We start from the raw sequence: 13,155 nt of genomic DNA on the forward strand, positions 1-13,155 counted from the left end.
AGAATGTTCATCCGCGGGATGTATATTTTTTATCGCGTACGTACTTGCGTTTAGAAATTCGTACACGCGTCCTCGTGACGTGCCGTCGATCTCTGGGATCATGTTACGCGCGTCTTTCAGTGTGAGGAATGCCAGTGCATTTCCCGGCTGGTTTCGTATATCTTGATACGAACGTCCGTAAGTTAGATCTAACGGGTGTGGTAGAAAATCCTGAGATATTCTCGTTCGTTCGCCCATAGGCAATTGTGTTTGTTGTCTTAATTCGTTGACTTGCACACGGAGATCGCGTATTTCGTCCATTAATTCTCGAATGAGACTGTTATCGGGCGGTGCGTCGATTGTGACGCGGCGGTTCGTTCGACTTTCTTGCGGTCCATGTCTCTCGACCGAATGTCGTAATTGTAAAATTTCGTTGTCGATTTCATTCTGTTGTTCGACAGGTGAGTGAGCCATTTCGTTTATTAGCGATTGATATATATTAAAAGAATTGAATAAGCTTCCGTCTCGTAGGTTTGTATGTATGTTTTTTCGCGCTTGTATGTGTGTGTTAGTGTGAGAGTCGGTGTCGTTCGGTTCGAGCAAGCTGTAATCTTTTTCGTCGTATGGAAATTCGCGTTCTGTTATTACGTGGACGTCTTCGTCACTATCGTATTGGAATACGCGGCGCACGTTATCGCGTATTTCTGTTAATGCGTTTCTCGCGGTATTTAACGCGGAGATAGTATGCGGAAAGTTTACAGAATTATTTATTGACCGAGATTTTGGCCAAGTCGCATTTGCTACGCTGTCCTTCGCTGCGGACATTCGCCTTTTTAAAATATAATTTCTTGGACTTACATTAGTAGATAAATCGCATACGCTCGCATGTTCGCTGCTTGTGCTGGTGCGTCAATTGGCTGCGTGTAGTAGTGCGTGTCGGTGAAGCGTCCTTGCTGCCTGGTATCGTTGTACACGGTCAGCGCTGGCTGGCTCTCGGTGCTCGTGGACTCTTTGGTCGTTGCTCCGCTGCCACTGGACACTCGTTGTCGTAGGTCGGCACTCTACTAATATTGCACTGTACACTTGACACAATTTCGTAGGCGGCTTATTTTTTGACGAGGCCTTTTCCGTCTGCCTGTTTTCTACAGGTCTTGTATTTTCTGCTTATTGAGAATTTGATTCTTCTGCCTGTCTATTACTGCAGGTCTTATTTTGTTTGGGCGGCTTATATTTTTTTTTTTTTTCCGTCCGCCTGTTTTTCTACAGGTCTTGTTTCTTCAAGAAAAAAAATTTTTTCTTCTGCCCGTAATGCAATGCGTCGGGGCTTACTCGTCTGATTCTGCTGGCTTGATTAACAATGATCCTCTCAAGTTGTTCTTGGGGATGGTTTTGACTATCCCACCGCTGCCACCAAAATGTTGTACCCCGGATGGGCTACAACGTTAATTTTTAGAGATAGTCGGGTCCGTTAAGCCTAAGGAGTTGGGACTCCGAGCAGGATCAAGCGAATGGAAGGGAATCTTGAAATCACTAACACACTTTCTTTATGATACTTGATTTATTTAACAACTGCACAATTTCTTGGTTTTAATTATTGCTTATATTATTTCTTTCACTCACGGTTAAACGTCGGCGGGCGCGTATCGCGTTACTCTGGCGGCCGTCGACCGAGTATGTCACTTGAGACGTTGATAGTACGGCTCGCGTGAACTTCGCTGTGCTCGTGTAATATCTTGCGCGATAATTATAATAACGATTCCGAACGACACGTAATGTTTGATTGATTCCCGACTCTGACTATTTCGCCTTGTGTAGCCGGTTATATAGTCTGATCGATGCCTGGTCAGCATTCTGATCGTTTGCGTCGATCGGTTGCGTGATATTGATCAATCAATATCACGCCCGATTTGATCATCAAATTTAGGAATTTGCTGATCAGCTTTTTCGCAATGTTTTCGCGATGCATTTCTGTGGTCTTTCGAAAGACTGGTCGCAATTTCGGCGATCACACATTTGTAATCTTTCGAAAGACTTTCGAGGTTCGTGCAACCTAATTTTGTTGCCATGCGGACTACTTTTGTTATTGGTTGTAGGCCTGGCTACAACATCATGTATACTAATTATTAATTGAATATATGTATAAAAACATACACGAATATATGTATAAGAATATACATGAATATATGTATAAGAATATACACGAATATATGTATAAGAATATACACGAATATATGTATAAGAATATGTACACGAATATATGTGTAAAAGTGTGCGCAAATATGATGCCGAAGTTTTTTCTCGTTCCGAGAACGTATGAGAGAGAGAGACGAGAGTGAAAGTCGCGCGAGAAGAAAATTATCGTAGGAGTATTAATAAGAAGATAATATTTCATTAGGAATGTGAATGTTGTGCGAGGCGTCATTTTCGCGCTCGCTACGCGTGACTATGGGAAGTCTGATCGCAACGGTGATAGAAGATTAGTCAGTCTATTGTTTATTTCGTCGTTCTTTATTTTGTTCTTTATTCTATTGCTGTTTTATCATTGTCATGCTTTTATTTTTGTTCTCTATTGTGTACTTTTGTTCTCTATTTTGTATTGTTAATGATATTGCGTATGGGATCTTTAGCGAGATAGCGCTACTTATATTTGGATTCGTTCGACGAGAATAATCTCACGCGATACAGAATAGAAATTAAAGCGATTTTAATTTCTGATTCGCGACTCGGATCGATTCATCGCGTCGGTCTTCGCCCTCTCGCGACCGATGGCAACATCGATCGAACGGTTCGCGCGTATTTCGATCGGCGACGCGCAGTGTCGATTTGACTTCTGTCTCGCGCAATTACGCCCGCTCGTGGAATCGCCGTGATCGCGTGCGCGATAGCCGTTATCGCGGCGATTCGCGACTCCGTCGCCAATAGCGACGAGGAGGCGATTCGGTTTTTGCAAACTTACAGATATCTGAACGGCGATAACGTACAAACGATATCAGATAACGCGACGTTGACTCTAAGACACGCGATTGCGCTTTTTCAGGAGTATTACCGTATATCTGGTGATGATGTTCTTAACGAAGCTACATTGGAACAGATGCGTAAACCGCGATGCGGCGTCAAAGATATATTGAATGACTTGGATAATTCTCCGAGGAAATGGGCGAAGACGCATCTCACTTGGAACTTTCATCTGGCGAGCGAGAGCGTTCTACGAGTCACCGAAGTCGCGTTTGAGATGTGGACTGCGAATTCGTCGCTGACGTTCGAGCGCGATTCGATGAATCCCGATATCGTGATATTGTTTCGGAAAGGTTTTCACACGTTTGTAGATCCTCGGCATAAAGGTAGCTGAATATGTCCGTCGTTGCTGGACGGACCAGGAAACATGTTAGCTCACGCTTTTTTACCATCGTCAGAAGTGTCAAAGGTGCACGTGGATAGCGCAGAGAAGTGGCACATCGAGTTAACTGTTAATCCTGACGATACAATTCATCTGTTGCATACGTTGACGCACGAGATCGGTCACGCATTAAGATTACATCACAGTCCTCTAAAAAATGCGATAATGTACGCTGTTGTTCCCTCTAAGACCTTTCCCGTGCGATTAAGCGAGGCGGATTTTCTCGCCATTCAGAATTTATACGGTTTAAGAAATAAGAGCGAAATTGCGGAACCAGTTACGACGACCGTAGCGACGACCACGATTGCAACGCGCGATACGGGGAATTCCGCGGATCTGTGCGCGTTGCGACGCGATGCAGTGTTGGTATTAGAAAATAGAATGTATGTGGCGTATCGACATTATTTATGGTCGGTCGATCTAAACAGAAAATCTTACGGCAGGTCGTTGTTACTGACTATCTGCGTTTTCTTCCCAATAATTTTACGCGTTTGGCGGGTGCGTATCGACGACCCTCGGGCCAACTCGTATTGTTTGTTGACGATACGATTTATATGAATATGATAGAATATGATAGAATATCCGAGTTTTGAGCTAGTATCGGGTTGGCCGAGGAAATTGAAAGATATGAATCTTCTTCCTAATGCGAAAATTAATGCTGTGATTAATACTAACGCGGGACAAACGTTCGCGATTTACAACGACGAGATCGTGGCCGAGATCGACGATTGCTCGATGATAGCCGTCAGGCATAATTCGTTGGACACAATATTTCCTGGGATTCCACCCGCTGTAACGTCCGCCATTCGATACATCGACGATAATCTGTACTTTTTTGTTAAACGACAGTTCTTCAAATATAACGAATTTATTAGAAGTGTAACTATGGCCGGTAAATTTGATTTAGAGATTTTTGGTATCGTGTGTCCAAAGGACGGATTGTTAGAGCAATTGCGCGCTCTTTTGAAAACACTCGCTCAGATGAGGAACGTATTTTCGAGCGAGGACGATTTAGAAGAAGAGAGGGAGGAGGAAGAGGCACGGAAGTTTTCGCATAGTGTATAGAGCAAAGGATACGAAACGTTTACGAACAGTATTGCGCGATCTCTTTGATCGTAAAGATGTACGATATCGAGCGCTCGCAGGATTCCGAGACATGCCGAGTCGACGAGAGCGATGATGCGAAAAGGAAAAAGAGAACGCTCGACGATGACAGATCGATCGCGTCGAGTCATAGTAACGCCCATTATACGAATAATTCAGTTAGAATTCTAGAACAAAAATATTCCTTGACTAAGACGGGATACAAGTTTCTTAATGTATGTGTTACTCTTGAGCGCTCCTCGCGCGTGAATATTATTCTGGGAGATAGTCATGGCAAGGAGATCTCGATGTCGCCCGATACGTGGAGGCAGCTTGTCGAGCAACGAGACGTTCTCTTGAAGTATCTGCAGAATACCAACGGAGAATCGTCCTTTCCAGCCCCGTCGCATATTGGAAATATGACCATGCGTTTCGGAAAAATCAACAACTTGACGATATTACGCCTAGAAACATCCGCGGCTCGCTTGGCCATGTCGAAAGAAACAGTAAATAATATGTTCGAGCTCGAGCATTGCATCAGTCGACTCGTTATCTCATTGACCAAGATATTAGGAAAAATCAATGCGAAATTGGCATGTTTCAAGGATATTGCGTTAACCGCTAAGGATAAGGAAAATATCTCAAAAGTTATACGCGATAGCGATGCCTAAGATCGTAACGACATTATCGATTGCGAACTCATTGCTCTGTACTTTAGGATGTAAGATTGAAATGAAATAAAAGTAAGATATATCATAAACAATGTTTTGTGTATTTCCTCAAGCATGTATATAAGTATAACGAGCGATAAAACAATTCGATTATAGTATAAGCAATGAATCTAATTATAATATATAAGCATTGAATCTAATAATATAATGATTAAAAACTAATTTGACATATGATATAAGTCGTTAATGCGATATTACAATTCGGTGATACATTCCCGTCGTTTTGATCATCAGTCGTACAATTTGCACACGTTCTCCATAGCGCAATGCTTCGCGTGACGCTCGCAGTGAAATGCTCGAACGTTGTCCAGAGTGCTTAGGCGCCCTATATCCTCGAAATCCGCGTCAATAGTCTCGACGATCACGTCGTGATCCGCGATGACGTCGCAGCCGAGAATTTCCTCTAACCATTTCTTTTTCTCCAAGCCTTTGACGTACATTCGTTTAGGCGCGTCTCGCGATTGATCGCACACGCTGTTTCGAATTACGTGCTTCGAGAGTCTGTACGCGACGTCGCCGTCGCTCCACTGCAGGTCGTGATGATTGGAGGTTATCTAACACGCTTGAGATTTTTCCGTTTTTGTAAGAAGATTCCAGAGTATCACTTCTCGAAATATTCGATGGGTCAGCTCTTTTCCATTTTTTAATATTGCCACCTCTTTAACCGTAAATTTTTTTCGAACGTAAAACCTTGCAGATCGACGAAGATCGGTATGTTCGGCATCGTTCTCGTAGGAAAACCGCGATTACGTGAGTTTACGTACGACATTCGTCATTATACCCCCAATGGGTTATACCCTACAACTCTATCGTGAATGATGAGACAATAAGCCGTTGTGTTAGCCGGAACGTTCTCTTTGCATTCGAATTCTACGCGAACGTCGACGGTGGCGCTCTTGATCGATTCGTTCTGGTGAGAGCATTCGATGACCACTAGCGGACCGTATTGCAGAAATCTAGTGACAGACATGAACGGTTCGCAAGTCTCACACCCGTAATACGTCTTTCGAAATTTTAGATACATATCGTACAGTACTGCGAATTTGTTTCGCTCGAAATCTAGATTCATATCATCGTAGGAATAGAACTCGGAATTCAAATAGAGTTTTACATTAGTCAGCTTACAATTGTCGAATTTAGAAATGTCTTCTGACGGTACGTTTTTTTTTCCGGTCTGTAGCGCAAAGATCACATATCGCTAAAGATCACGTTTCACCATTGCGTTGCCGCTTTTACCGCCCAGGAATGCTTGGTCGTATTTTGCAACAGCGGAAATTCGTATAGATCTCACGAACGAAAGCCCATGCTCAGATATCGTCCACTGTCCAATGTTCGCAGAAGCGATAGTTTGTTAACGTCATTAAGTATCACGTGTGGCATTCGCCACTGTATTCTTAACAAGGTGATCTTCGATTTCTGATTTGAATACGCTACGACGCAATTGTTATCGTTGCGAGCGCGTATCAGAATAAGTTCGTGTCGCGCGTTTATCACTATGCGTTTGTAATCCTCGCAGAAACCAAGAAGTACGTTGAGAGGCACACAAAAGTTGAAATCGTCCAACGCTATAGGCGGTATTTTCCATCCGGTGTTTTGTAAAACTCTATCTCTCTCATAGCTCAACGATGCATAGTTTTTCATCAAAGTCGTTATGCCGACGTTTCTACTCTTATCGATCTCCACGCCATTAAGCTCGTATCGAATCTCATCGAACATAAACGCGACGCAGTTATTGACTAGCTTTGTTCTCGTAACTTCTTTCGCCGTGCCTTCCTTCGCTGTACCTTCCTTCGCGAATCCTCTCTCGTCGCGAATTTTCCCTCGATGTATAGAAAACTTTTACACGGCAATGTATACAGATCCTGTTGCTGAATAGGTACTCGTATCTCGTCACTGTATCCGAACGTAGTGTTAGCATATGGATTGTAAGTGTGAGTTTCTATTTTCACGATACGATCGTCAAAGATCGGGGCACCTCCGATACTTAAAATGTCGCTCGCCATGTCGATTCTTCACAATGAAAAGATAAAAGATCTTAAAAATGCAACGTTCGCGGCGTTCAGTTCGTTCGCTCTTCCCTCGTGTGCCTTCCTCGTCGCGTTGTTTTGCGGTAGGATCGTGGATGTAGCGTTTGCGTTTCCTCTTCCTCTAGAGTACCACTCATTCAGAACGAGCATCTTTTGTTCTCACGCATTTCTCTCTAATGCCTTCGTCGTTGCACGTGAAATCGCGCCGTTATCTCTTCTCCGCGAAAATTGATCGGTCGCCCGTCTTGATCCACTATTCGAAGCGTGATATCGGTAACGTTTCGCGTGATGATCGGAAAATAAATGATCGATGTTGGAGCGTTCGACAGTTTATATCCCGGAGGAACATTCGGCGAAAACTCGTGTATCGTGTGAACCGCTCGTTATTGCTGTACGCACCTACGGTGATATTGCATTCCACCCGAATGATATTTACGCCCATGATATTCACGGGTCCGTCGGACGTATGCCATTTGTTCGGTCGTAGCACGCGCGACGATGAGAATCCCAGGAGTGAACCGATATTGTTCGGTTTCGCGAAATCGATTTAATGCTCGCATCTAATTTCACTTCTCATAGTGATCTCATTGGCTCGAATGATCAGAGACCGCGCGCCTCTCTCGCCTTCGTCGCTCTCGTCATAGACGATGTCGTCGCTCTCGTCATCGTCGCTTGTCCTCTTGCTTTCGTCGATCTTTCGCTTTTTAGAGATAGCGGCGTTTAGATATCTGTCTATCGCACTTAATTCGTACGAACCTTCGGGAATCACGATCGTTTTGTCGTCGTAATAGAACTTATTATTTGTGGAATCAACATTCGGTATAGTGTTGTACGTCTCGAAATTCGTGAGACCTAACTCGTAATCGTCATCGCTCAGATCTAAAGCGGGAAAATAGCACGCCGTGAGAACGCTACTCTTACTGGTGAACGAAAGACTCAGCGACATCGCGACCGATTTTCGAGAGAAATCGCAAGCACAACTGACCGCAAATGTTCTGATCGTACGTCTGATACGATCCGCGATTGTACGTTATATTTACGCCGCCGAGATATCTGTCGAGTTCCCTCGGCGGTCGAAGATTGCCGAAACCGTCGAAGTAAATCGCGTCGTTTCCCCTCTTCGCATAGGCGACCCAGTGAGTACCCGAACCCATCGAGTCGTCGAGATTCACGATGCCACTCGCGTTACGTCGCGCCTTTAATGGTAATGCATCACGCATAAACACTCCTCTGAAGAAGGGTACTCGTAGACGACGCGCCGAGCGGTTCAATTGTTCGTTCGTCGTGATGCCGGAGAGCGGTAACTTGAGAGATCCTAACGTTTCTTTCCATGATTTTTTTTTTTTCGTTCTTCTCGTCACATCGCTGCCACTTTTGTGAGGCGCTAGATGCAATCCGTGACCCTCCATCGCTCGATTGTAACGTTGCAACTCCTCCAGTTGACGCCGTGCCAGTTTTATTGGCGTTTACCGCCTTCGCGACATCCGCCGCGCCACCGATTAAAGAACCGAGCGCGCCTAATATCGGAAAAATGAATAACAAGCCTCCAGGTTTCACTGTTGGAAGTATCCTCCTCGTTGACGTCTTCTTCCTCTTCTTTCTCAAACCCATGCCTAGCTTTGTCTTTGTTTTCATAGCAGCCCATATGGCGGTCTCTCGAAGGTGGAATCTCCGGCTGTTATACGTTCGCACGTTTTCTCGGCAAGAGCTCGGTCGGCGTCGTGGCGATCGGCGAGTTTCTTATTTCGCGAATAGGCAATGTCGTGCTCGCGGCACGCCGCATCCAACGGATTTACGCCTCAATCGCGCCAATCGTTTCGCGAGATGGGTGCCGGGCCCACAAAATTGATACCCGGGAATATGTAGTTCGAAGGGAAGCGCGTTTATCGCCGTATTGAGTAGTCCCATGCCGCTAAACATTCGTTACAAGTTTTGATAAGAAGCGCAAGACCGTCTATATGCGATTGTTGCCACGGACGATTATAATGTTCCAGATACACGCGACAACGTTGTACCTCGGGATCCGCTCTTAGATGATCGGGTAATCTGTTCCATAGTAGCTCCACGTATCTGTCGAAATCACGCACGAGAACGAACTTCGGGATAAGTTGCAACTGTTGAATGGATAGATTGAGAATATCGCGTTTGTTTGTTAATAGGGAAAACATACCGATCACTGTGCGCGATCGAATCGCCGTCGAGTATAAGTGGAGCAATTATCGGTCGCGTCTTCTCGAAGCGAGCGCGCGTAAATGCGATTCGTTCGACGGTCGCCAGCTATAGGAGTGCTCAATCTCGATCGTAAGGCTCGACGAATCTCGGACGACGCGGTCGGGAGGGCAGACACGGCCCTCTACTACCGAACACGATACGTTGCATCATTTGCGGCCCCTCCAATTGCGGTAAAACGAACGTGTTGGTAAGCATGCTCGAAAGTCCGCATGGCGCACGCTTTGAGAATGTGTACGTCTACTCTTTGCAACAACCAAAATATCGATATCTGGCGGAACTGCTCGAGTCGATGGACGAGATCGGCTATCGCGCGTTCTCAAACAATAGCGATGTCGTGTCACCGAGCGAGGCGCTTCCCGATTCGATATTCGTGTTCGACGACGTGGCCTGTGACAAGCAGAACGCGATCAGGGAATATTTTGCCATGGGTCGACATTCGAACATCGATTGTTTCTATCTTTGTCAGACATACGCTAAAATTCCAAAACACCTGATACGCGACAACGCGAATCTCTTGATTCTGTTTAAGCAGGATGGCACTAACCTAAAGCACGTTTACAACGAGCATGTGAATATGGATATGTCGTCTGAGAATTTTTATGCCTTATGTCGCGCGTGTTGGAAACGCAAATATGGTTTCGTAGTCATCGATAAAGACAGCACATTAAGAAATGATAGATACAGACGAGGATTTAACGATTTCGCCGTGGTATAAAGCGATCAGTTGTGCTACGAGAATGGACGTTGACGCTACTGCGAGTATGAACGTTGACGCTGCGGCTGGTACGAATGTCGCTCGGCTGGAAAAAACGGCGCGAGAGATCGCGAAGACTCAGAATTCTATACGTAAAAAGTACAGAGAGTTAAAGACCGGTGAGATAGAAGAGGAGATCGCGCTGGAGAGACGACTCAAGCCGATCGTTCAGCCGTTGAAACGAATTGCCGAGAATACTACGCGAGACGAGAGAATCGATCCGATCGCGTTCGTCGGCGCTAAGAGAAAACGCGAAACCGATGACGATGATGAGTCACCGTTTAGATCAACGAGAAGACGCCTCTCGACAAGACGCCTCTCGCCCTTGATCGCGACGGTGAGTCCCGTAACTTGAGAAACGAATCGGAAGAATCAATCTCCAACGCGCAATGGGGACCATTAGGTCGCAAATATATGGGCACGCTTCTAAGCGGGGACAGACAGAGTGAGATCGATCACGTTTACGTGTACTTCGATTTAGACGGCTCGATGCTTGGCGATAGGCGATTCGACGTGACCGCCGACGACAGCGTGATCGTGGGCGACACGCGATATCCGGGTACCCCGGGCTTATACGAATTGATCTTCAAGAGACTTCGCGACGATGCTGTGTACACGGAGAACGACAAGCAAACGTACAAGAATACTGTTAATTAGTAGTTTAACTACGCCCATCGATGTGGTCACAATGCACTTATGCCTATTCTAGGAAACAAAGGTTTCAAGTACAAACATATCATCGCGCCACAATTGCTCGATAAGGACAAAAGTGGCGCTGGTATTAGTAAAGCGAGAAAAAAAGAGATCGACTCTATTCCATCCGCTATGCGGGTGAGAAACAAAGGAATCGAGTACGTCCATTGGGACGTATCCCAACGAACTAGTCGATCGTCTTCGATTGCTCGATGCCTCTAGACGAGCTGACAACGACGCTCACGACAACGAGATTCTATCGATACTTGAGGAACTTCGCGAGATCGACGCGATCGAGTAAAACATGGCGCGCGCTTGTGGCGATCGATATTCCCGTTATGTTGGTGAACAAGTTCGGAAGACCGTTGGAGTCGTTCGGCGGAGGCGACAGGGCACGCTCGCGACCGTCGATCGATTTCTTACGTCGCTATATGCGTAATAATAACGCTCTCTGTCTAAGTGATGATTACTACGACGCTAGAGACAAAATTATACGGTGTTTAGCCAGACCTAGAACCGATACCGACGCCGCGAGTAAAAGTTACGTGGACAGCGCGTTTCGAGACGCGAAAGCGAAAATCTCCGAGACGAGCGAATTTTCGACAAGCACTTGAAGTTTATTGTCGAAGATGAATGAGAGCACGGTTAGATCGATCGGCGAATTGGAGGAATCTATGACGCGCGTAGCCAGATTGTTTCTCAAATACGATATGCAGATCGCCGAAATTACAAGCAGATTATCGCGCGCGGTAGATTCGTCACCCGCGAGGGCATGTCTGTGAATAAATTCGAGAAATCTCTGAAGAAGCAACGCGGCATTGACGATCGTTCGACGATCGCTTCCCTGCGGGCGTACATGCATTGCAGCGCGCTCTGCCTTAATCCGGACGACTACGACGTCAATAGACGTAAGAAGCCATTTAGATACACCGATGATACCGACGCGACAACTAAAGGTTATGTCGACGAAGCGCTTCGCGTAAGGAGCGAAGAATCGAAAGTTCTAACGAACGAGCTACGAAAACAGCTAGAAGATATGAACAAGCGAATTCGGAATATTCTCCTGCAGTATTACGACATAAAAACCGAGGTGGACGTTCTGCGGCATTTCGAGAAGAAAGCGAAGCCTCGCTCGTCGATTATGACAAACGAATAAAGGAGACGAGAGACACGGTGGAACAAGAGCTCGAAAAACGAGACGAATCGCGAGAGAGAAATCTGAGCGAGATCCGAAGGGTCATCGAGACGCTCGGTGACACAGGAGAAACGAACGCGAAATCTAGAGGCATCACTACGACAGATCGAGGAAAGGAGAGAGACCTTGTTCGTCGATCTCGATAAACGAATAAGAGAAACGAAACAAGTACTCGATAAACGGAATCAATGTATTAAAGATCTGCTCATGTTTCAACGTGAGTTAGGACGAGTGGAGGAAAAACAAGACAAAGTGCAAACTAAAGATTCGAGCGAGATTCGAAAGACCGTCGAGACGCTCAGCGACGCTCAGGAGAAACGAACACAGATCCTAGAGGAATCACTGCATAATCTAGAGAAATCCGTGCGAAACGAGCTCGACGCATCGTCGACGAGCCGCGAGAAAATATCGACGAACGTGGAGAATCTGGCGCGTAGTGTGACAGATCTGACGAGAATCACGAGAGAGCTAACGAATAAAGCGGTAACGAGAGAGACGCTGGCCTCGTTAAACGTGGATAAAATAGTGACTAGAGAAAAGATAAATGAATTACTAATCACACTAAAAATGGATATTCCAAATATCATGAAATACGATTAACGTTTGGAACGAGGAACAGGAGCGAACACGCACGAATAAAATCAACGCGAATCGCGCCTCCTCGTAAAATCAACGATGAGCGTCGAGAAGAGGAGACTCGTCGAGGAGCTTCACAAGCCCGCGCGAAGAAATTTTCCGCGTCGTCGAGTCGTAGTGCGCGATTACGACGACCTGTGGCAGGCCGATGTCATTGAGATGCGTCCGTACGCGCGACAAAACAAAGGCTACAACTACGTAATGACGGTTATCGATATGTTGAGCAAATATGCGTGGGCTGTGCCGCTGAAGAGCAAGAGCGGAAGCGAAGTAGCCGCGGCGTTATCCAAGATATTTCGCGACGATCATCGCGCTCGACATCCGCGAAATCTACAAACGGACAAGGGCAAGGAGTTCTATAACGCCTCCGTAAAAGCGATTACTGATAGGTACGATATACGCCACTACTCGACGTATTCGGTGATGAA

The 13,155-nt window shown here is 45.8% G+C and overlaps 1 protein-coding gene across 1 annotated transcript; it reads left to right on the top strand.

The window, feature by feature from the left end:
• Window positions 1-3,361: 3,361 nt before the first annotated feature.
• LOC148935882 (stromelysin-2-like) lies at window positions 3,362-4,441 on the top strand. Its single transcript, XM_089080554.1, has 2 exons — window positions 3,362-3,742; window positions 3,944-4,441. Exons 1-2 carry the CDS (start codon window positions 3,362-3,364, stop codon window positions 4,439-4,441), a joined length of 879 nt encoding a protein of 292 aa, XP_088936680.1.
• Window positions 4,442-13,155: the final 8,714 nt, after the last annotated feature.

Source organism: Pogonomyrmex barbatus, unplaced genomic scaffold (assembly GCF_055798465.1).
Source record: "Pogonomyrmex barbatus isolate J1 unplaced genomic scaffold, ASM5579846v1 scaffold30, whole genome shotgun sequence".
In the NCBI taxonomy this organism is placed as follows: domain Eukaryota; kingdom Metazoa; phylum Arthropoda; class Insecta; order Hymenoptera; family Formicidae; genus Pogonomyrmex; species Pogonomyrmex barbatus.